This window comes from Rattus rattus, chromosome 1 (genome assembly GCF_011064425.1).
Source record: "Rattus rattus isolate New Zealand chromosome 1, Rrattus_CSIRO_v1, whole genome shotgun sequence".
Lineage (NCBI taxonomy): Eukaryota > Metazoa > Chordata > Mammalia > Rodentia > Muridae > Rattus > Rattus rattus.
Window position 1 is genome coordinate 181,394,633 of NC_046154.1, and position 25,619 is coordinate 181,420,251.

At 37.8% G+C, this 25,619-nt stretch overlaps 1 protein-coding gene across 1 annotated transcript; it reads right to left on the bottom strand.

Annotated features, from left to right (window-relative positions):
- Positions 1-201: 201 nt before the first annotated feature.
- On the bottom strand, positions 202-20,450 carry Alx1 (ALX homeobox 1). The gene is made up of 4 exons (XM_032890789.1): positions 19,760-20,450; positions 16,571-16,875; positions 13,656-13,784; positions 202-841 (listed from the first exon to the last, which is right to left on the bottom strand). The coding sequence occupies exons 1-4, from the start codon at positions 19,983-19,985 to the stop codon at positions 521-523; spliced, it is 981 nt and encodes a 326-aa protein (XP_032746680.1). The 5' UTR covers positions 19,986-20,450; the 3' UTR covers positions 202-520.
- Between the last annotated feature and the right edge of the window lie 5,169 nt (positions 20,451-25,619).

Genomic DNA, 25,619 nt, shown 5'->3' on the forward strand with positions numbered 1-25,619 from the left:
AAGGGAAGGATCTTGAGCCTGCAACAGAGTGTATGACCATTGTGTCTTCCAGCCAAAGAATTGGAAATGGCATTAGCTCTCAAAGCCCCCCTGGATCAATACTGCCTTTTCCCCGCAGGCTGTTTCCTCGTCTATCAGGTATCATTTTACAAGGGATTTCTTGTTATACAGAACTAGCATAAATCAATCTATCACAGAAGGATTTGTTTAATACATTTATTCCTTTAAGAAGTTGCATGACCATATTTCATTGACTTGTACAATAGGGGAAAAAAACACACTTACTACTAAAACAGAGTTTGTGGAGGCTGGTGCATGGTAAACCTATTCAGTCCTTTCAGGGAATCCATTCTTAGATTTAAATGTTAAATAATAACAACTATTCACGTAAGCTGGTCTCACCGTCTATCTTGACCTTTAGCCCTTCCACACACAGCAGCTTATTGTGGCATCCTTTAAATATGAGAAATAAGAATGTTTCACTTTGCTATGAAAAGAAAAAATAAAAGAGTACTGTATGTTACATGGCCCATGAAATATTGGCTGTGTGCTCCTTGGCCTTCATCCTCAGGACGGCGATACTGGAAGACCTCCTTTCAAACTCTGGCTTTGTTTCAAAGGCGTGTCCGTTGGTAGCTCCAGTGAGAAGAGAGTCAGTGAAAAAATTGTTGAGGGGCACGTGGCCGAACTGATTCTGGTGGTTCGAAAACCCCGTGTAACTGGAATCTGTCCGAGGCGAGTGAGAGTAAGGCGTCATGCAGGAGGACGCGTCACGGGGTAGCATGCATGAGGTAACCACAGAACCACCGCTTGCATTTCCTGCCCACAAATTGTTCTGAATCTGGAATATATAAAACAACAAATATTACATTCACACATTCTCACGTTCACATTTTTACTTACCTTATGTTAACGAAGTTAGTTAGTCATTATTTGTTCCTAGTAGGAGGTTCGTAATTTCCAAGTATTCAAAGCAATAACAACAAAATATTGAGACGTTATTGTTGTTATTTTTTACTATAATAGATCACCACATATCTAACCACAGAAAATACTCAACATAGGAAAATTCCTTAGTTGTTCTCTTTATAGCTGTGATTTTAAGATGAATGTAGGATATTTAGATATGATCAATGATTTCTACTCATGTGTTTATCAAAGGAGCTTAAATCATGGTCTGACGTTAAAGATGATATTAATCTTTCTAGACACAGTGCTACAGCTGTGATTTTCTTTTTCAGTTCTAAAGCAGGAATCAGCACAGAAGTTTGTGCTGGAAACCACTGCTGACAAATATAGGCAGTTTTGTCTGAAGTATATTTAACTGAAATTATTCAGAAAGTATTTTCCCTCTTGTTGATTCTTATGTCTTATAATCTACCCTTTGATAAATTACTGAGAGTCTGAAGAATACAGATTTGAAACATTTATTCTAGTATGAATATAAGATAACAGATATCACGAATTCAAAACAGACATGTGACATGTAAAACAAATCTCTAATCCTAACCCATAAACCATCACCAAATAATGAATCACAGAGGAAAATCTGAAAATCTTAGGAAGGGTCAAGTGAGCATAATTATTGTGCTACATAATACAACATAGACAACACAATTTGTGCCCAAGAAATTCAAAATTTCTATTACTAAATCTCTAAATAAAATAATTGCACATGATGACATCATTGAGCACAAAATTTTCTATGTTGGTAACATGTAAAGGGAATACTAAGCAGAATTTTAAACTTGTATTTTAGATACAAAGTATCTCAACTCTAATAGACAAGCTATGTGAACAATAGTAAAAGAGAGAGAGAAAGAGAGAGAGAGAGAGAGAGAGAGAGAGAGAGAGAGAGAGAGAGAGAGAGACCATAGGAATTAGTGGGAGACACAGAAAATCATGGCAAGGAAAATCATGAGGGAAAGAAAGATTGGAGATACGAGGTGGCGTAGCAAGGCAAAGAGATGCAGATAAATAAAACAAGTAGATGGTTTGTTTTGTTGTTGTTGTTGTTGTTGTTGTTGTTGTTGTTGTTGTTGCTGCTGCTGCTGCTGCTGCTGCTGCTGCTGCTGGGGGTGGGGTGGTGGCTTATGGTCTTTCTGTTTTGCCATCTGAGACAAGAACTGACTATGTAGTCTGGATTTGCCTGGAACTTGTCACGTAGCCCAGGAAATATGGGCTCCCAGTCCTTCTGCATCAGCCAACTAGGTACCGGGACTACAGGAATGTGCTATCACTCCAGGCATGTTGCTTTTGACAACCCGTGTATGGTACTTTTAAACTAACTGTGGCACCACTGTGTATCATCACCCCATCTGGCTTTCTTTTTCTGAGTCATGATAAAAAGTGGAATCTTCGATGGTTTGGACACATGTGGATATCTTGTAATTTACATATTCCAGGCTTCTGCATATAGCCTCTGATGTATTCTTACAAACTCAAGGTGAGTAACAGTCTGTGACAGCCTATGTCTATTAATAATAGACCATTGTATTCCTAAATTTAGCTTACACTGATAGAGATGTTACTTTGTGTCTCAAAACAAGTTGGTAGGGTGGGAGAGATGGCTCAGTGGTTAAGAGCAATGACTGCTCTTCCAGAGGTCCTGAGTTCAAATCCCAGCAACCACACGGTGGCTCACAACCATCTGTAATGAGATCTGACACCCTCTTCTGGTGTGTCTGAAGATAGCTACAGTGTACTCATATAATAACAAATAAATAAATAAATCTTAAAAAAAAAACAGGTTGGTATTCCTTATTCTAAAACATAAGAGAAAATGTTAACTACTTTTAACATTTTGGGGATTTACATGAATAACAAACTACTTATTTCTGTATTGTTCTAAAATTAGTTCCCTATATAAAGATATTTAATTTTTTCTTTTTTTCTTGTTTATATCTTTAGGTAACTATAAATATAAATTCACAGATTTGACTAGTATACCAACATCTAGATAATTATTTGCATACTTGATTAATTCTTAAACCACTATGGGATGTTTTGTTTTACATTTGACTTTCTCCTGTGCACACATTTTACATCAGCGAAAATAATTGCTGGGTTATATATAGAGATCTCAACCCAACGAGAGGGCTGCTAATGTCATTACTCCATAGAACTAGGTCTTCTAATGTAAACTGGGTTCTTTTCTCAACGTGCAAGCAAACATCATAAAGCCTCTCAAAAGCCACAGTAACATGTCTGAAACATGTTTGCTTATTTAAAAACAAATAATTATAGGGAACATTTACTCGCTTCTTTTCTTGAGGTATTTCCTAATTTCTAGAGTCTCTAAAATTTATTATAGTCATCTATTATACTGCACATGAATAGAAATATGTTTCAAGTGTGGTAACCCAGCTAGGTAAAAGGGCGTAAGGGTAAAGAAATGATCCATAATAAATTAAGGTGATACTTGTTCTGAAAAGAATTAGCACTTATCCACTTGTAAATCTAAAAAAGAAATCTGAAATCAATTATAGTGAAAAATCAAAGGGCAAATGATTTTATTTTAACATAAACTTATCTGGATCTGATCAGGCATATCAATATATTATTTGTGATAGAAAAAAAAGATTTCTGATACATAAGGAATACTTTCTGGGCAGACCAGATTGATAAAGAAAATTACTCATAGCAATATTTCAGTTTGAATATACAAATATTTTGAACGATTTACAATTTCTTTCCTTTTTCAGACACATTACTGTGACTTTTGAGATGTTTTATGATGTTTGACTGCACACTGAGAAAAGTATTCTGATAACATTAGGAGAACTCTCAGAAACTTTTCCTACATTGTTTTACCCTACTATCTACTCCTTTTCAGTCCTGTCCCAAATATGGCTTTTATTTAAAAAAAATATAACTTCAGGAGTCTAATAGGTTTCTACAGAAAAACTTCAGGTAAAAATTATAATATTATATATCCCAAGAAAATGTGATTTTATTTTCTCTAAAATATTCCCTCTGGGCATTTATATATTTAATAAGGATGGCCAGTACCTAGTGCATGGCAGCTGATAGGAGACTGTGAATTGCTGTCCAAGGCATAAATACATGGATGTTTTACTGTCTGTTCTTTGTAGAAGGTAAGTCTTTAAATGCAGAGACCTAAAGACTTTTACCCAAGATTGAATACTCAGTAAGGTCAAATCTAACCCAAGGAAATCTAAAGAAATTCTAAAAGAATGTGACTACCTTTTATAAGTTCTAATTGCTTATTTATTTATGCATACTCCCAACTTTGTAGTTCATGGGATGTATCATCTGATAGAATATCGAGTGATTATTGATTTTAATTCTTTTCCATATCCTGCCCTACAAAAATAAATTAAAAAAACTATAAAATGTAACAAATGATTTTAAAAAATTAATAAGAATATGAGATTTAAACAGACCTATTTCTTCAAGTATGATTAAAAGTGAGAACTAGCTGAATTAATATATTTAATTGTGTTTATTGCTTTAAATCTGTTTTGTTATAGTCATAACAAAAATGATATTCATATTCTCCTATCCTGTTACTCGTATTCACATACAGGGGGTTTGGCATCAAAATGTATTTCGCATCACAGATGCGTTTTAAAGGTACTTATTCTTTAAGTGTATTTTATCAGATCATGTGATCTATATTAAAACGATAGAAATAACACCCAGTGCTATTTTAAAAATCAACTGAAATGAGGAAACACTTCTGGTTCTGGAGTCACACTTCTAAATGTAATTATACTCTGGTCAACTTTAATTTTATTCATTTCCTGTGAACATAAGCTCTACGTTGTTAAGAATTCCATTCTTCCATTTATATCCCATACCGTGACTCAGACTAAGTATTATTTTCTTACACATGAAAAGCCTAATCTGTCATTTGGCAATTGTGACAAAATTCCCATGTCTGTCCTCCTCCTTCTTCTTCCTCTTCCTCTTCCCCTCCTCCTCCTCCTCTTCCTCCTCTTCTTCCTCTTCCTCTTCCTCTTGCTATCTTCTCTATCCTTTCAACCCCTCCTCCAATGGCATGATGTTAGACTGCCTCATTGTATTCCGATAGAGCTTCTTGACTTGTCAATCACTTTCACTTTCAACATGCAGCCTCTATGGTGCGTTTATTTTAAAACAGGTGTGATACACCTAGGATACATGTAGCCGCCATCATTGCTGGAAATCACCTATTTTTAGTAGATTAGTGCTTGAAGACAGTATGTGATAGAACAGTTAAATCTACTGGAGTCCAGGCAAGCCCTCTTACCTAGGCATATGACAGCTTTATTAAAGTGTGTCCTAGAACCCACAAGTTGCATCTTCTAAAATTGTGCATTGTTTCTTTGTCTATGGCGGGTCTAAGAAAATCTCATCATCCTATTCATTAATAAAAAAGTTATGTTTTTCATTAATTTTGGAAGAAACAAATGACTTCACTTCTAAACAGGGCAACATTTTTTTGGACTATTTCACAGATATTGCAATGGCCTGTACCAAATGTTTACCAATTGTTTGGGGGATCTCTAAGTATATAATATTTACATGTTGTACAACTATAAAATTTCTTTGTGTGTGTTTTCTATACAATATGGGGAAAAGCTTTATAACCTTTTTTAGAGGTTCTAGGTATGTGTTCAAAGCACTGTCCAGGAACTTAACCAAATGCCTCTCATTAGGAAGTTGGGAAGCTCCTCTCAGCCACAACACTCTGCTTAACGTTTTCCAGATCAAACGGAAAACTTAAAACTTATCTCATGTGATATGAAGAAAATGGTTTAGGTTGCTCCTTCGTAAGCAGAAACTAAACTCATTTTCTTCGAGATATTGACAGCATCACGAGAGATGTTTCTGTGTGTGTCTCTGTGTGTGTGTGTGTGTGTATAAAATTTAATCTTTATTTAATTATATGAAGAAACCATTTTCACATAGTACATTTTCCAGACATTTCTCACAACTTCACCATAGATTTCAAAGTGTGCATGACAGTCTGAACTAAATGTACTTGATTTGCTTTCATTAAGAAATATTTTATTAAATACCCAACTACCCGGAAAAAGCTAAAATGATCACTTCGTTCATAAAGTCTAACTTATGCATAAAAATCTATAATATAAAACAAATGTTTTAATTTTTATAGATTTTTTTTGATCCTGTCTACTCCCCTTGGATTTATTCATTCAAATCTGAGCAAACTTATTAGTTTTCTTCTTGTTGTTGTTTTGTTGTTGTTGTTTTGTGTTGTTTGTTTTGTTCTTTTGTTTTGTTTTGCTTTGTTTTAAGACAGGGTCCTGTTTTTCACCCTTGGCTGGCCTGAAACTTTTTAAGTAGACTGAAGCTGACCAATTTACAGAGGTGTGCCTGCCTCTGCCTCTCTCCCTCTCTCCCTCTCTGCCTCTCTCTCTGTCTCTCTGTCTCTCTGTCTCTCTGTCTTTCTGCCTCTCTGCCTCTCTGACTCTCTGCCTCTCTGCCTCTCTCTCTGTCTCTCTGTCTCTCTGTCTCTCTGTCTCTCTGCCTGTCTGCCTGTCTGACTCTCTGCCTCTCTGGACTCTCTGCCTCTCTTCCTCTCTCCCTCTCTCTCTGCCTCTCTTCCTCTCTCCCTCTCTCTCTGACTCTCTGACTCTCTGCCTCATGAGTGCTTATACTAAAAGCACTGCCCACAGTATCTAGTAGTTTTATTATTTTTGAGCTGAATTTTATTTTATTTTATTATTTTTAATTATGTTTTGAGGTTAAAAAATATGTCATTTTCCTTCTTTCCTTTCCTTCCTTTAACAATTCCATGTACCTGCCCTTGATTTCTCTCAAATGCATGGCCTCTATTTATTTATTTATTTATTTATTCTTATAAATAAATGTGTTATTTAACACATACTGTGTTAAAGATATAATTAGAATTATATTCTTGTGATAATTTTTAAATAATTTGATTTTGTTTTTAGAAATCTGTAATAATATGAGGAATAAAAATAGCATTAGACATACTAGGGCAGTACAAAGCGACATCATGTCAAAAAGCAGATACACCAATTAAGTTAAATATGATACAGGTAAAACTTTAAAGGAGAACTTAGACAAAGTTCTCAGAGCAATGAGAATAAAATTCAGGTTTTAATCTATCTATTCTGGTAGACAAGTCAAACTATTTCCTATAAGTCTCTTTTCTATTTTCTAAAGAAATCATTTGTATATGTGTGTGTTCTAATATTTCCTTTCATATTTTCCTTATGCATTCTTGTAATATATTCAATCAATTGTTTCTTTTTTCTTTTCAAGGTATAAAAGAGCCATGAAAAATGTCAAATCCAATACTATATAAATGAACCCCTATTTATTCTAAGCATTGAAGAAAGGCTATGAATCCACATTCAATAACAGTTTGACATTTTCAAATCAGTACTATCCATATGATTTGTTGACCTTATGACACTATGGTTTCTGTTCTTGCTGTAACATTTCATGACTGACCATATGAGAATTATTTTATAAAGTAAGAACATTAATTACCCAATATGTCAAGTATAATTTTGTGATTAATTACTTTAAAAGATATTGGTTCAACTACTTTAAAAATTCTGAAATGGAATAAAATAAATAATAAAGTGCTTACATGTTCATTTGGTAACATGGATTCTGATATCTCTCTCACCACAGAGTGTACAAAAGACATTCATATTTTAGGTAGAACAAGTAAGACAAAACAATGACTTCAAATCTTTTACTGAAACTTTCTGTGCAGACATTTTCTTCATGAGAAAGATATTGTGGTGTTTCAATCTTATGTATCCAAACTTCTAAAGTTATAGAGATTTGGTGGTCCTAGTTTAACCTGGAACGGGTAGTTAAGGGAACATGATTTTTCCTTAAACCCTTAACTAGTAATTTGACTCTCATTGGATGAGATTAAATGCAGCAGTTTTAAAAGATAAATATTGATGACTGGGGACTCTAAGGATCAGGGCCATTTACTGAGAGCTTGTGTGCAAGGCACTGTCCTGAGGACTTTGCACAAACTATTTTCCTCAGCACTCACAAATGTTGTCTGAACTTTTATTCTCATACCCTAAGTGAGGAGAGATGTTCCTGGAAGTTAATTCACTTGCCAAAAATCTGAAAATAATTACTCGGTAAAGTCAGGGTTTGAATGCAAACCATTATGTTAACCCTAAGATTTCCTCACATCCTAGGATTAAATGCCAAAGAAACCAAGTAAACAAGGGCTTTCAGATTCAGAAATCAGTTTAACCCTCAAGAATAAAGGGGGAAAATCATCATCAGTTGTGGAACCAATATCTCATATGTAAGCCCCAGAAATTCTTCTAAGTTTGCAAATAAAAATGCAAGAGGAATTCAGTGGATTACTAAAAGCATCTAGCTAGTAAATAACACAGCAAAGGCCTCTGGGATCCAAATGGAGCCTGATGGGGTGAAAAGAGACATCCTTGCAGGAATAAAGGTTGGCAGAAAAATATTCATACCAGAACAAGAAACATCACCTTCAAATCATTATTTTAAATGCTTTAATTTTCTTAATTATAAATAAAGGAGTATCTAACGTTAATAGGTTCGTGCTTACTTTTTAAATCCAAGTCTAAAGTCAGTTAAGTCTCTAGTTAGTTGGGTCTAGTTTCTTTGAAGAGGTAGGGTTGTGTGTGTGTGTGTGTGTGTGTGTGTGTGTGTGTGTGTGTGCATCCATGTGTGTGTGTGTGTGTGTGTGTAATTTAATATAAACATTATTTAGCTTGTAATCTACCTACAGAGCAGAGGATTTTGTCTCAATCATTCACATATCCCCCATTCCTAAGCCAGTAAATAGCATGTGTTTGTTGATAACATGTAAAGAATATTGAAAACTCAATATGATGTAATGGGGTTTGAAATTCCAGTATATTAGAGAAGGAAATTGGGGAGGGATCAGTTGCTTAAACTGAAAGGATTCCATTTAATGGAGACTGCAGAAACCTTCTCCTTTACTGATATTGATTTTTAACATTGAAAAATATTGAAGCAATTCAGTACTCTCATCTACATTATTTTACTATTTAATAATTTGTTTATTATCACCATGATAGAGAGAGGTGATTGAAAAAATGAATCATACTTTTTAAAGCCTACATTGCAAACAGTATAGAGATCTTACATACCAGACACTTCACTGTCTTTGAGAGGGTTCTGATAGAGGGAGGACTTAAGAGGGTCAAGGACCAAATATTGCATGAGTGGGGAAGAGAATTCTCAGAGACAAAGTGAATTCACACAAACAATGAGAATATATTAAAATAGTCATGTCCTTAGCTGGATCACAGTGTTGCCAAAGGGCAGCTGATGTTGTAGACCAAATCAAAGAACTTTTAAGAGAAAAGATTTTTCTTTTCAACTACATGAGTGTGTGTGTGTGTGTGTGTGTGTGTGTGTGTGTGTGTGTGCGTGCGTGTGCCTGTAAGCAGGTGCATGTAAGCACAGGTGCCCAAATGTAGAGCTGTGAGTCCTCAGACTTGGTGCTTGGGAATCAATCTCATGCTCTTACTAAGTCAGTTCTCCAGTCTTGAACTCACAAGATCCGATGATCTCTGACCCCTAAATGTTGGACTACAGGAGAATACCACCATGCCTAGCTTTAATGTATATGGAGTGGTTGGTGGGTTGGTTGGTTGGTTAGTTGGTTGGTTGGTTGACTGGTTTGTTGGTTAGCTGTTGGCTTGTATGGTTGAACAGCATTTCTTGAAGCCCACATTGGCCTTAAACTCATGAGTCAAGATGGCCTTGAACTCTTGTTCACTTGGCTTCCATAAGCTGCTGAGTGCTGAGATTATAGTTACGAACCATATGCTTAATTTAAACTGTCTTCAGCACATTAAAAAAAAGTTACCTTAATGTATGTGGCTCTAGAAATTATTCAGGCTCATCTTGTTCATTCGCAACAACAACAAAAAAAATGCAGAATTTTTTTTTTTAAAAAAGAAATTACCTTATATTCTAAAGAAGTTTCAACACTGTTGAAATATTTTATGGTATTCTTCAATAAATTTTAAAATGGTAGAATTTTAGATTTGTAAAACGGGAAGTCACATTTTAATGCCAAAGTTGATCATTTTGTTATATAAATTTAGAAGACAATATTGCATAAACAAGCCTCGGAGCCTAACCTCAGAGAACGTGTACTCGAGTGGGTCTGTGGCAATAAGAAAGCAGACTAATAACTGGGTTTAAATAACACCTGGGTAGTTCACAGTTACTGATATTTCCAGAATGAAATTACCACTGCAAAAGTAATGAAAGCCAGATGAAACATTTTTAGAGCATGTTCCCAACATTAATTACTGTTTATGTCCACTATAGACATCTCTCTGCTAGGTACAGTGATTTTCCATACTTCAAAAACTGTATTTTTTTAAACCTTTTCTGTTTTTCTCGTATTTCTGTGTATGCTTTTGCTTTCCTGCCAAATTGTTAATTCTTTATTTCTGCCCTGCCTCCAACATTTTCCAGTTTCCAACTTTTTCTGTAGTTAATACTTTTCTTCCCGCTGTAATTAGTAACAGTACCAAATTCAATGTCTCATTGCTCTGTGTTGTAGGATGCTATTTCAGTGCCCACTTCTCCCATTATGTGTTTCTATTTTCAGGCTGCATGATAGAAAACATTTCCTTTAGGCTGAAGCTTGGAAGACCTAATCTTGACATAATTTTTTTTTTCAAAGCAACTAAAAACAGTCTGCTCTAGACTTTTAAGTTGAAGGAGAATTCTTCCCTGGCTTTTGCTAGCCTTTAGTGTGACATATGCTTGATTTCAGGATTCCTGATCAAAAAGAAGTTTAAACACCACGAATACAGAATAGTATGAAAGTTTGTTACAGTGTTCGTCTTACAGGCATTTATCAATTTCACTGTCAAAATAAATTCAGTCCAATAACCCTGCATTCACATACTTTGGTAAAGCCAATTTATTCAAATGTTCAAATGCCTTCGGATTTAAAAGAAATTATAAAATCCCCATGATTTATGGAAGTGAAAAGAGTACAAATATCATATTCTCTACCTGTCATAGCTATGATGCTACCATATTGTGCTAACTGATGCCCAGAGCTTTGAGATGAAGCAAGTCAATGGCAAAATGATGCTAGTAAAGAGAATGGTAGTCAGTGTTCTAGGCCCTCACAAAGATCCCAGTTGGTGCCACAAAATGCTTTATAAAACAGCAAATAAGAAAGAGGAACCAAAAATAAGGTGACCAACAGCCAGGAACACAAAATAGGAACTAGAAACAGGATTCAAAGGCAGAAGGATGAAGGCAAGCAGAAGTATTCACAATGAGGCATTTCAGTCAAGAATTATGCAGGAAACGTACTAGTAAGACTGCTTAAATTCTGCTCAAAAACTGTTCAAGATTAGGTGTTTTTCTCTTGTAAAGTCTGCAGTTAATAGCTTCAAAAGGATGTGAACATAGTCTCACTCGTTCATTATTTTACTGGCTTGGGTGGAGTACATTCCTGGCTCTCCTGAATAAACTAGATTCCAATAATGGAGCTCTTTTTATAACTCTGCTTCTGATAATATGAAGAGTAGCATTCGTTTTGGAAAGACAGTCTACTATAAGAGTTAAGGTCAGTCTTAAACCACTATATACAGAAGCAAAACAAAATGGTCTCAGGAGAGTCGTATGTGTGTGTGTGTGTGTGTGTGTGTGTTGCGGATGTATGTGTATGCATGTGTGTGCGTGTGTGCATGTGTGCATGTGTACATGTATGTGTGCATATATGTGTGTGTGTGTGTGTGTGTGTGTGTGTAAATGCAACAATAATAACTGAAGAACATATCGTAAATTTGAGAGTGAGTGGGAGACTTAGGAGTAATTGGGGGAGGAAGCAGTGGTAAAGTGATATGAGTATCATATTCATCTCTGAAATTCTAATAAATATTTAAATGATGTTTTCAAAAAGAAGTTGTGAAAGCCAGGCAAAATTAACAGGAGTCAAATCTGGGCTTCCCAGTCAAATGAGAGTAAATGCATATCTCTTATTCCTGTGCCTCATTTCCTTAATGTGAGAAATGGAGAAAATTAACACACGTTACATAAGGCTATTGTTATTGAATAAGTTATTAGGCAACCTGCTTTGGACAGAGCCTGGAAAGCACGTAAGGGTCTTATAGTAACGAAATCTGTAAGGTATGACATTTTCTCTTCCCAGGATGCTGTCAATGCAGAGGAGAAACACATTCATAACATTTCGTTTGGAATTTAACTAAGTGACCCAAAAATATGAGGTGAACAAGATTTCACTAGCTCTGTGACCGTTAAGTAGGCAAAAGACAGCCATGCTTAACCGGGTAGAAACTGCTTTCAGATAAATTTTATAGTGCACAAGATATAATATTGGAAGCATGTGGTGATGATTCAAATCATTTCCAAAGCACTGGCCTATTGAATCCTCCGGAGGGGTGTGGGGGCGGGGGAGGCTGGGCCATAGCAGTTGCTTATTGCCTGCCCTGTAAGACACCAGTGATGCGTTCACAGGCCAATTTCTTAATTTCTTAACAGAACTAGGCTTGTTTTAAAGGGAAGCAGCTGAACTTGGTACTGTCCAACCACCTTTTTTAACATATAAAATTGCAAAATAAATGCAAGGAATTATACGCAAGGAAGAAGTTCCTCAATTAGTTTTTAAAAGGAATTTTAAAGGCAAAGGAATACTAGGAAAGAATATCATTACAGGGCTGAACTTACAAAGAGGGCGTGAATTTACAGTTGAACGGAATGGCTAGTCTCACTTTTAGAGCTGAGATGATCTTGTTACAGAACCATAGAGGTATTTATCCAGAATACATTTCATATGTGTTTCTACAGCAGTGTCTTTTAAAGCATGTATCAGGAAGTAACAAGGAATAAAACAGTGAATAGCCTGCTCCAGACAATTCCCATGTCCCTTCCACACATCAACAATGCAGTTTTAACACCATTATTCCATATCAAGAAAATACAATAGGACAGATTTTAACTCATGCAAATGTATCAGAAAGTACAAATATGAAGAAAACATTATTAGTCAAAAAGAAAGCAACGGGACAGTGAAATATCAATACTTTTAAAGATGAAAAATACTTCTTACCTTAATTTTAAAAATTGTCTATAAGATTATGTAGCATTAAATATGCTCTTGAAAGAATGAGTGATATTAAATGTGAAAAAAAAAGATTGGCAAAAGAATAAGATTTTGAAGTAGAGTTGAGCACTTAAAGGCCGCATTTAATATCAGTAGCTCACATGTTGCACGAAATTATGACCACAAATTTTATGACAGGCAACATATTGTTTTAAATAAATGAAGCAAATGAGCCTGGATTATTAAATACACAGTAAAATTACAGCCTATCATTAAATGCTAGCTTCTTTTTTCTCTTCCTTTCTTTTTTCTTTTTCTCTTTCTCTCTTTCTTTCTTTTTTGCAATGTATCGCAAACCCAAAAAGCACAGACCATAAAATATTTTTTCAGTGACTGACTCTGAAAGAAAAATAATAAAAATAAATAAATAAATCAAAACTTTGTTAAACATGGAAAAAGCTTTCTAGAGGCTACATTTTTCACTCCTTGCTATTGTACTAGGTGTAAACTCACCCTCTGAATCGAGCCACATTCACTGCCCTGTGTGAGCATTCAGTGTCATGGACCATACCTGTGGATAGCTGTCAGTCCTTGGTAAAACTGATATGTCGTAGGTGGCCGCGAAGTGGCTTTTAGCTTGCTGTATTTGGCCGTAACGTTCTCTTTTTCTCCACTTGGCCCTTCGATTTTGAAACCAAACCTAGGTTTGTTTGTTTGTTTTTCAAAAGAGCATAATTTTAGCTGGAGATCATTACATCAAAGCAAACTTGACATTCAAAATTTCAAGTCAGAAAGGAAAATTGAGCGAATAGAAATTAACAATGAAGGAAAAAATAAAACGGAATTTCTATACAACCAAACTGGATCCACGTGTTTTACTTTCTCTTGTACTCTGCTATGATAATATGTCCATGAGGCAACATAATTTAATAGAAAAAAACCGGTCTTCAGACAATTCATGTATGTATGCATATGTGTGTGTGTGTGTTTTCTCATATATGTTTGTATGTTCATTTATGGAAAGTAAAAAAGGGACATTTGTGAATATGATCACCCTGTTGTCATGGTTACCCATCCTCTAGGTGGATGCAGTGAGCCTCAGGGACAATATGGCCCCTCTTCTCAAGCCAGTTGGTAACACAGTTACTATCTTTGTCTATCAACAAATTATCTTAAAAATGTGCCATGAACTGAAGACTCTTCTGAGACATATTTAAACTTAAATAAACCGATGAAAAATTAAAATTGGCATCTTATCTAAAATTGCTGACAGCCAGAATACCTTGATTACTTAGAAAATTAATTTTATATACCTATCGTAAGACTGATAGTTAAACTTCTACTTGAAGTTAAACTGTGGTTTAAAACACATAACCGCACTTATCATGTGCAATTAAAAAATATTTATGAATAGTAAAGTAAGTGAGCAAATTGGACCAAGTGTCGGGAATGCTGGAGTCAGTAAGCCTCTCCCGGGACATCAAGCTTCCTTTCATGATTTCTCTATTTATACCTTAGAAATCCTGGTCCAAAGAATGATATCCCTAAGAGGAATTCTTAATCCTCTCTTGTTCTTAAAATTTTTTTTTCATTCTAGTATTACAAGATTTAAAAAGGAGAAACAGAAAATTATATTTAACATGAAAGCTTTGATATTTTTGGGTAAATACCACCTGGGCAGCATTCAGAAATTGTTCCTTCTCCTTTACACAACTCTGTGCAGATTGGAAATCAAGTATAAATAAAATATGAATGGTTGAAATCTCTTCATTAAACTTTAGTTGAAATTTATGAATACATTTTCAGTAGTGAATGCTAATTTTGTATATTTTTACACCATTACAACTTTGGCTGATTATTAATATACAGTTCAAGGCCCAAACATAAAGTAGTGATTTTAATATTTCTCTCCAAAGAGTTTTCTGAAGTTAAAGCAAGACTTTAAGGAACTACCTGTTAATTATCATTCTCAAGTTATATCACTAGTATCAAATATTGGTCCCAGGTCCCATGGATGGGGCCAACCACATCAGAACACACATTTTCCAGTACTCTACAAGAGAGGCACAAAGAGTATTCTGGAAATCATGTCTTTTTTAAATGGGTATGGATTTCTGCACTCCTGTAAAATGCATGAAAGAGAACAACCTGTGTTAACATGGGTCAGGTTGGTTTCTCGGTGTGTCCCTGAACAGATATGAATCTGCACTGAAGGGGAAACATGGAGGGAACAGCTGATACATCTGCATGTAAACATATTTTTCTATGGTTACAAGTATAACTAATTTAAATAATAGACACAGGACAAAAACCACATGCAGGCCTGGTGTTAATACCAGGCAATTCTAGCCTTCTTCTTTGGTGTGAACTTTCTGCATACTACCTTGCTGAACTGGGATAGAGCATTTATTTGCCTGAGGAAAGTCAAGCGTAGCCTGCTGCCTGTCATCCAAAATCACCATGTGTGGTCAGTAATAACAAATGGACCATACATGCAAACTGACTGTTAACAAAAGGAAAGAAAACAGTTTTTTCATCCTTCTATCGTAGCAGTTTATGATAGAGGGAATTCAACAATTTCCCACTTAAAGCAAAGCAATAAAAGTAAATGAAAAGAAAAAGTCCTTTCTTTTGAATTATTACTGCCTTTCAAACCTGTACCTATTAGTTGACAACTGATAAAGTGTAATTTTAAAATATCAGCTCTAACCATAATGGAATACTGCCAAGAAAGCATGTAACATTTTATCTAGATTTTTTTTCTTTTTAGTCTTTTGAGAAAGTAGTTTCCTTGAACATTCTGCTATAATTATTTGACAAAAAATTCATAAATGTAACCGAGAGAAACTGCCTTATTACTATTTACTCTGAAATATATATATATATATATATATATATATATATATATATAATTACTTAGATCTTTGCAAATAAAAAGCAGTGTTTTGTGCTGAAGTGGTTGGGGCTAAAAACTTTAAATGAGCCATTTTATATGTCTTAAATTTTATTAGTAAACATAACTTATGATATATATATATAGTTAACTATTAAGAGTTTGTGTTCTTATTTTATTTTCCATTACAAAAATTCCAACTGAAATAAAGTTATAGATCTATGGGACAGTATATCGATAATTTGCAAATAACTGGTATATAATCCAAAAGATAAAATCCCAATAGTTGAAAAAAAAGCAAAAAATAAATTAAATATATTTATTTATTAAGTAGAGATAAGTTTTCGGGCTTTTAAAAAAGTCAGAGCTATGCTAATTCTGTTTTTTTTTTTAATGACTTCATTATTAAGCTTCTGAACTCCTATTCTTGTCAAAACTTTTGCAAGTATAAAGACATTTTAGTGGGCCAATTTGCTCACCTGTTACTTTGGTACAAGTCTTAGCTGATAAGGCTCTTCCATTTGGCAAAATACAAGTATTCGGTTATTCTCACATTATCCCTCCCGGAAAGGCCCCTGCCTTTTGGTGCCTACCTGGACCCTGGCCTCAGTGAGCTCCGTCCTCAGTGCAAGCTGTTCTCTGACATATACATCCGGGTAATGCGTTTTTTGGAAAACCTTCTCCAGTTCCTCCAGCTGCAAACTGGTGAACGTAGTTCGGTGTCTCCTCTTTTTGCTGCTGGATACATTGCTGTCGCATTTGTCCCCAAGTTCATCCAGTTCGCTCTTCTCTGGCATCCCCTTCACAGGAGACATCCTGAGGTTGTTGCAGCCGTCCATTGCTCGATTGAGCTCGGTGTGAAGGGGCTGTCCTTCTACTTTGGTGATCCCATAGTTCACTGTACTCAGGGAGGAAAACACCGATACTCAGGATGGTGAAACATACTTTGATGAAATCACTAGTGTGAAATAATTTGGAGCATCAGGAAATAGGTCAGATAATAATGTATTTGGCCATTATTAATTCTATCGTCACACGATGGGCAACGCATTATTGATTCACTGTGGATTGGGTTTAAAAAGAGTTCTAAATGTGCACATGAACTCATGACTTGCCAGAGTCCTCAGATCTATTTTATATGGCTAATGTACTGTTTGTGCATATAATTTATAATCATATTAAAATAGTCAAGTGAAAATTTGCTCCAGACATTAAAAAAAATCTAAACAACCGTGACTTTTTAAATATGGATGTACAAAACTTTAGCATATACTTTTTAACATATGGCAAAATTAAACTATTGGTTTTCAAAAAGTTTTATTTCAAATTTATATATTATCTCTCTCCCAGGATTAAATCTCCCACCTCTTACAAAATGAGACTGAGCAGAGATTGCAATGAGCTGTGATTCTCGGTACATTTTACAAATTCCAGTTCAGTGAGTTACTCGTGTCTGAATTTAAGTTTCCTTCAGAAAGACATCTAGTATGTTTTTAATTCTTATCAAATTCTGGAAGTACCTTTGAGTAGAAAGGTATAAGATTTAAATCTATTTCTATTACATTACAAACGACTTACATTCCTTGAATACTTTATACTTCCCTTTAACTAGTGTATAGTTCGGACAAAAAAAAATCATTGTTTACTCTAGGAATGCTCAGAAATGAAAATTACAAAATACAAAAATAAACAAGATACAATTATTTAAAACGGCAATTTGCGTTCTGTCAAGGGTTATTTTAATTTTAATAATTTACTTGAGATCGGAGTTCAAGCTTGTAATATGACATGAAGCGTATTGCATCATAAAAATTTACAGACAGATACAACGAACGTGGCAGTTTGGGGTTTATTTTTGTTGCTGTTGTTGTTTTGTAAGGAAAACAAAGTCAATCCAACAACAATAGTGATTTCCAAGGACTAATCCCCACTATTTTTATATGCTTCTTTAAAAGAGGGTGTGGGGTGTGGGGTGTGGGGTGTGGGATTCCTCTTAACCGTTTGAAGAACCTTTACATGTGTTCTACGAATACATTGAACATTATTGTCGACCGAACTTATATCGCACATCGATTATCTGCAAAGGAAGATGTGCTGAAAAATTAAATCTGAAGAGCGCTATGACTGATGAACAATAAGGTTTTGTCTTAGCAGACAAGAGTTAAACCGGGAACTGCGGCAATTAGAGGGGGGAGGGGAAGCCGCAAAGATGCTGGGGGCAGCTCTGGAGAAAGACCGGCTTTTTCTCCAACATAGCCGGTAACCATTCGTGTTCATTTTATTCCATATTTCCCTGTTAAAATTCTTCCGAACAGTGAGATGAACATTTAGAAGTTAATTAAGCACTCCAAATCAATCACCATTTCTCTTTTCCTTTTCCCGACAATTTAAACCACGGTGGGGTTTATCTAGCAGTCAGCGCAGGCCACTACAAAACCATTTGTAAAAATCCTGTCAGTTCAAATAACTTCAGGCACTCATCTAAGAGCGCCGAAAGCACTTGCAACCGCCGAAAGGAAGACAGGAAGCCAAGAAGTTCTTGTACGTAATATGGGTTGTTCCAGTCTTCCCAACTAAACGCTTGAATCCACTAAAAACGATCATTTTATTATGTGCATTTTTGTTCTAACCGTACAAGTCAAAAGTCACCCTCCGCACTGAATAAAATGAGTACAATGTGAGATTCATTTAAAATCTGTATACAGAGTATTGAGCGTATGAGCTCCCGTAAGTGTAAAAGTTTTGCCAGATTTTTGAGCCTCCATTAAAATAGGGGGCGGTGGCTTGTTGTAAATATTTCACACTTAATTCGTTTGTTGTTTTAAAGCGCCCCGCTCCTTACAGCGTAAGGGTGGAGTATACACTGTGATAAGGAAAAGTCCTCTTGGAATCATAAACCTGCTTTAACTGTCAGGATGTGAAATGATAGGCTTGCACTGGGTAACAAGATAGAAAAAGATAGATGGTTTGTTTTGATAACATTTTGACTTGGAGATACTCTGGCATTCAAAGTTGAAGATTCTGTCCAGAAGCATTCTGAAAGGCTCGTTAGGTGGCGGTTTATGTGGAGTAAGAAAAACAGACAATGCGGACTCCGCAAGTGAGTGATTTTTATCTGGAATGCTTTGCCCAAAGCTTAAGTGATGAGGTGTTTGACCAGAACTTACGTTTGCTCGTTACGAAAGCAATAAAAATGCAAAGAAAATCGGTAGAAACCTTACGTTCACACAGGCTAACATATAGCAACAGAAATACACCATCTTCACAATAAAAATGTCGTCACTCCTAGGACATTAAAAACAGTTTCGTAGCTCCCCACACACGCACACATAAAAGACCTCAAAGATTTTGGTTTTCCTGACCACTGTGACATCCCGTGATGGATTTCACATCCTCGCGCCCCGGCATCCCGGCGGGTTCAGAGCGGAGGCGCGGTATTTTAACTCAATTATGACCTATTTCGAGCCCTGTTAACCTACGCTGGGGTCCCTGGTCGGAGCCTTCGTGTCCAGTTGTGGACTCTATCCGAAAGCGAAATGGAATCCGGCAGGATTTAGCTCCGGACCCCGGCCAGTTGCAGGGGTGCCAAAGTGCGCGGCTCCGGGTCCCCGCAATCTGGATTCCTCTGCCCACATTTCTTTGCTCTGACCCGCACCGTACCTCACTTAGGGGAAGGACGGCTGAGATCGGGGCTCAGTTTGGAGCCCGGGTCAGGCCGCCGGGAGATGGACTAAGGATGGGGTTGGGGCCAGCCCGGGCCAGCCGGGCTCCTGGTAACTTACCGCTGCTGTCCTGACAGGGCGAGGTCCTGTCCAGGCGCACGTGATGCTCAGCTCGCGGCAGCGGCCCGAAGGCCTGCACGCATTTGCCAGCGGTCGCTTTGCCGTAAAAGGACTCATTGTCCAGCGTCTCCATAACGTGCTCCAACGCGCCTCCTGTGCCCATGTAAAAGTCACTGTTTTTACTCGGCGGGCTCTTCAGGGCAAACTTCTCGCTCAGAAACTCCATAATCCTGGAAGGCTGTCCCGGAGCTCTCCCGGGCGAGCGGAGGCTGGAGAGCGCAGAGGGAGGAGGGAGTAGTGGGCGGGAGGAGGGAGGGTCAGAGAGGAGGGAAAGGGGAAGCGAGCCCCGCGACGCCAGGAGCTGCCCAGCTCCCAGACTCTTAATACGTCCCGGCTGCAGAAGGGGCACCCGAAGTTGCTTTTATATCTTGAAACTCAGCTGGGCTCCTCCGGCAACCTCCCAGTCCTAATGAATATGAAAATAGGCAGGGACTAACTCCACCCCAGGGCCCCCTCCTCCCCCACCCCACCCCCATCTTTCCTCCTTACCCAGGGCAGGGAGCGTCCCGGCCTAGTTCAGACAGACAGTTCCACTTCAGACAAATGCCAGGAGAGACAAGGACACCCAGAAACCTAGTCGCCTCAACAGTGGACTGGCATTGCCGAGGAGCCTGGTGAGAACGCAGAGCGGTTAACCCTCCACTCCCAGAGGCCTGCCAGGCCACCCTCCCCACCTCCCACCCCCCAACACCCGCTGTCCACCCCGCCCCCACCCCAGCCACTCACTCCCAGAAGATTTAGAGGCATCTTAAGAACTTGAAAGGAAGTATTGCTCTAAAGAGCTTTTATTTCATCCGTAAATCGTTTACGTGGAAGATCCACATTAATCTGAGCCCAAGACGCCGGATACAGCGGCGGCTGTTAACCGGGTTGCTGGAGGTAAAGGGGCCGAGGTTGCCTCTAACCAAAAAGGCTGGCGTCCTGGCGGCCGCAGTGCTCGCCCTTGCAAGGCTCTGGCCTTCGCGTTTGCTGTCGGATGCAGGGGAGTGTGGCATCTAAAGAGAAGGGAAGGATGAGGGAGTCTTTGAAAGGATTTGAGTTTACCAATATCAACCAGTTTCACCACCTTCTGCCCTTGGTCCAGGAATCATTAGGACAAAATGTATTATTATTATTATTATTATTATTATTATTATTATTATTATTATTAATTGAAAATTCATAGAGACAAGTGGCTCCGAAATCCCTTTCTTAATGGAGATCAGAGGGGCTCATCACACAAAGTAGTGTTGGGGGATTAATGCTTTCAGAGTGTTTTAACGAAAGTAGCACTATGTGCAGGTTTCAAGAGTTGGGGCGGTGCCTTTGAAAAGGGTGTTGCGGGAAGCTAGTGGTCCGCGAGTGGTGTTGGACTCGCGGTTGAGGACCCCAATCCTTTGGTCCAGCTGTTGGGGATGCTAGGGAAGGTAAAACAGCGCTTTAGAGACGAAAACCATTCTGCTTGGCCTTGTGCCCCACCTCAGCTTCTGAGGAGCCCGAGGCGGCTGAGGGGAAAGAGTTCCTTGCCTTGGGCACACACAAGAAGCCATTTGCAATAGATCAGCCAAGCTTGCAAATTTGGTGAAACTCCCCTACAAATTGAAGACTGTGTGTGGGGGGGTGTCTGCTCACGGATCCTGACGTACCCTTCCTTTCTTATCACAGAGGCCTTCCACAGAGGCTGTCGCTTTTCTCCAGGCTACATTGGCAACTGCACCAGAGCCTTAGACACATCGTGTACCCGTGCCGCTGCGGGTGGCCTAGCTGCATTCTGTCTGTCAGCCAGGGTTCGGAAATTTCCTCGTTCTTCTGCGTCCTCGGTCCACAGGTGAGACCCTCTTTGACGCCTAACCTGGCCACAGCTTAAGAACAAAGATGCCAGGCACAAGGTGCAGAAGAACTGCTGCTTAGCACGACCCCAAAAGCGGGGCTGGCGGTGAAAAAGAAGATTCCATCTGACAGAACCTGAGAAGACGTGTCAGGAGCAGCAGCCACGTTCACCCCACGTTCACCCGGCTGTGGTCCACCAGGGTTCTCCGAAGAAGTGACCATTGCTAAGCTCCCACCAATTGACATTGTCCTGCCTTTTAACGGGTCCTATTATATTTTTAATTGTTTTCTCCGGAGCAGTGCAATAGCCCTGGCACCGAACTGACAAACCTCAAAGAGTGCGGGGGTTAAAGAAAAGCATGCACTGTCCTGAGCTCTAGCATGAGGGGAGCCAGGGCTCCAAGCTCCAAGCTTGATGATATTCTCCATTAGTATTGCGAGGTGGAGCTCACTCCACCGTCGCTGGGGTGACCTAGAAGTGGGGAGGAAAAGCCCAGGAAATGTGTGAGGTTTGCTGGAAGAAAGAGATGCTGTGTTCTTCTGGACTCTTTATCAGACCCTTGTGGAAGGTAGTCTGAGTTAGCCACTCGCTCCTTGTTAGCTTGGTCATTTTGCACGATCTCACCTCTCTCTCCCTTTTAAATCTCTCTCACCTCTAAACATTCTGAAAGTCTGCTTTACACTAATAAACACGAGAAAGAGGAAAGAACAATAACGTTTGATGGGTCTTTCAAATATTCAAGCGCTCCTATTACTGATGAAGAACTATGCAGAGAATTCCTAGTTGTAAACCTAGCTATGTCATGGAGTTATGTCAGTCTGTTTATAAATATGTGTTTTAGGAGCCCCAAATTCCCTGAAAAACATTCAGTGTCTTTTAAATCAAAGACATATGATACAAGCTCTCCAGCACTTGTGTACCAATAGAGGTCTGACTGGGGGAAACTTCTGTACAGTCCAGGTCAACTGCTACTTAGGAAGCCTTTTCCACCCCATTACCCAAACCTACTTTTGACCGAAGTAGTTTAAGGGGTTGGGTCCAAGGTGTCACCCACCCATTTCAGATCCCGGAAACCTCCTGGAAATTCAAATCTATTACACGGAACCCCTTATGTTTTGTGACATGTAACCACATATGCCCATAAAAGAGGCAACAGTTAATGGCAAACTCCCATAACGAATGCATAATCTGCAGCTTTTGGCAAGAAGTTGGGTCTTTGGTTGCCAAGAGTTGCATTAAATAGATTTTGAGGGGTTGAGATAGAGTTTATAGTAATGATACAACCCTAGTCACTAGAGCATTAATATTAAATTTAAAATACTAATTAAGGCAAGATAATCGAACGGTTTCTGGAAGTCACAAAGAAGTGGAATAAACTTAGGAGGTCGTTTCACCTGGGATGTGTTGGCCTGCTGTTTTGAGACATACCACTGAAAATATACTGAAATACTTTGATAAATGCTCTCTCTATATATACACATCCAGCATGATGCCAACTCCCTTTTAAAACTGGCTTGTAGTTTTTGCATCATTCCAACTCCCCCTGATTTTAACTACCTAACGTTAGTAATCGACTGGAAGGAAGAAGCAGTTAATTATGAACTTAGGTGGCTTTTATTTTCCCTTTCCAGCCCCATGTTGTCATTTCCAGCTCCCCACCAGTTCTGTACTTACTTCACACATTCAAAACGTGTGACCTACAGTCAGGATTCCCTTCCCTTCCTTTTGCTTAACCCCAATACATTTCTGTGCAACCTTTTCTTATCTGCTTTTTTTTTTCACATTTGAATTTTGAGGGTAGGGTATCCAGAGAGGCTAAGGGCCATTATTTTTCTTCATAAGCCTGAAAGCCTTCTGGACATCTCAGGATTCCAGCACTCTGAGATCCCTGGAAGTTTCATAGCGTTTTTTTGCAGAAGTCTCAGCACCTGCAGAGGACTTCAGGGAGGAAGGAGACCTGTGAAGAAGGCAAAGAGATGGAGAGGGTTAAGAGGACTATTTGGGCTAAGGCCTTGACTGTTTGCCCCCTGGTAATTAAGATTTGTCTGTTAAGCTAAAGCAATCCTCTGCTGCCATCCATCCCTCTGCTTAAAAAGATGGAGGAAATATTTTATGGAGTGAGTGCTCCCTTCTGATGTCACACCTAATGTGGTTCCTGCAGCTGGCAGCCTCCCATACAGAAATGTGCTTTGGGTATTTTGAAAGTTTTGTTTGGTTTCCCTTTAAGGAATAAATATCAAAAGAGATAAAGCTATTTGAAAATTCTATTGAAATTTACTATTTTACACTCTTCTTCAGGAGTACCTAGTTAGACGTTTAGATGAGAGATTTAACAGAAAGGGCAACTTGACTCATTTCACTTAAAAGGAAAGAAAGCAAGAAAATTTACAGATTAGAGCTGCTTTGAATGTTTCTCTTCTCTATGCAAATGTAATTTTAATTTTGGACATGAAAGGTATTTCTACTTCCATCAAAGCCGTAGAAAGGACATGTGGACCATTCTAGTTTCTTTCTTAACTCATGGAATGAGATACAACATTTATATAGTGAGAGTGAGCATGTCAAGATAAGTCTCCCCAAATTTACTTTTAGCACTTTCTTGTTGTAGAGAGAGTTTGGGACTTATGAGTAAAGCTTGGAGGACATGCATGCATGCTAAATCAGGCAAAGTATACAAAATATAGAAAAGCAATGGCCTGGAGAGGAGAGGAGGTGCTGGTGAGAAAGAAATGCTCTTGAAAAAGGACTAAAATAATTGAATGTCATGTATCATGGCAGGAAGCCAGGTGGCCTCTTGTTTATGTGTGCTCTGTTGCTGAACTCCTTTCCTGCTTCATCTTCGTCATCTTCCCACAGTTCTACAGAGGAGTGATGTGTATATATATATATATATATATATATATATATATATAATCAAAGCAGCTTGGTAGTTTTCACACACACACGCACACACACACACACACTACTGGGAGGAGAGTGGAGAGGAGAGGGAGACAGAGAGACAGAGAGAGAGAGAGAGAGAGAGAGAGAGAGAGAGAGAGAGAGAGAGAGAGAGAGAGAAGATTTAAAATATGTCTCAAGTTATAATACTTGCCTAGAGACCTACAGACAAGTGTGGAGATTGTCCTGTTTCAGGAGCAGTGAGTCTTACATAATAATGATGTGAATGTTAAATGAATCTTGAAGTCTTTCAACTATGCTGTTACAAAGCCCTCTGACATTATGAATTATGTTTATCTTGACATAATGGTAAGATTACTTGGTATTTCAAAGACAGTCATGAGTTTTCACAAAGATATATTTGTTCATGAGTTTCAGCTGGTCCCAGTAATGGGTTTTTCAGAGTTGACTTTTCTTCAAAAGAGAGGGAATAGGATTGAGTTCAGTTCTCTGGCTCTACAGCATACAAGTTAAATGTAAAAGATTCCAGTGATAATTTAACTTATTCAGCAACTGGTAATATCAGAAGCATTTGCTTATATACTGTTTCATTATGAATATGTAAACTATAGCTAAATAATAATAGATCATTTTATTATATAAAATATAATAGCTATGTTTGGGTTGATAAAGATAACTTTATTTCTCTCTAAAATTGTGTTAATTGTTCTAAAGTGTTCTGGACATAGACGATTGCTGGGGTTTTCACATGATATTTAGACGATTTAAATGGTAAAAAAATTCAACTGAATTCAATTCCCAAATCCCAATTGCACTAATGAATCATTAATCATTTAAAATATACTTCTTAATATCATACCTGGTACACAATTTGTTTACATTTCAATTCAGTATACTTTGAATTTACTTTCCTTAATGGTTTTTGGGGTATGTCTTAGAGACAGACGTGCCTATTTTCAAGAAGCTGTGTGTGCATATCTGCAAGCCTTTTATCTTTAACATGAAAATTTTTTAAAGAAAAATCAGTATAGATTTTGAGTTCAAGTGACAGATGTTTCTCCTTTACACTAGAATTAAACTATGTTAAGT

Coding starts and splice junctions, on each gene's coding strand:
- Alx1 (XM_032890789.1), bottom strand. CDS start 19,985: ATGGAGTTTCTGAGCGAGAAGTTTGCCCTGAAGAGCCCGCCGAGTAAA. Junction 13,785..16,570: donor TCACTGAGGCCAGGGTCCAG/GTAGGCACCAAA, acceptor AAACAAACCTAG/GTTTGGTTTCAAAATCGAAG. Junction 842..13,655: donor GGACTGACAGCTATCCACAG/GTATGGTCCATG, acceptor TATATATTCCAG/ATTCAGAACAATTTGTGGGC.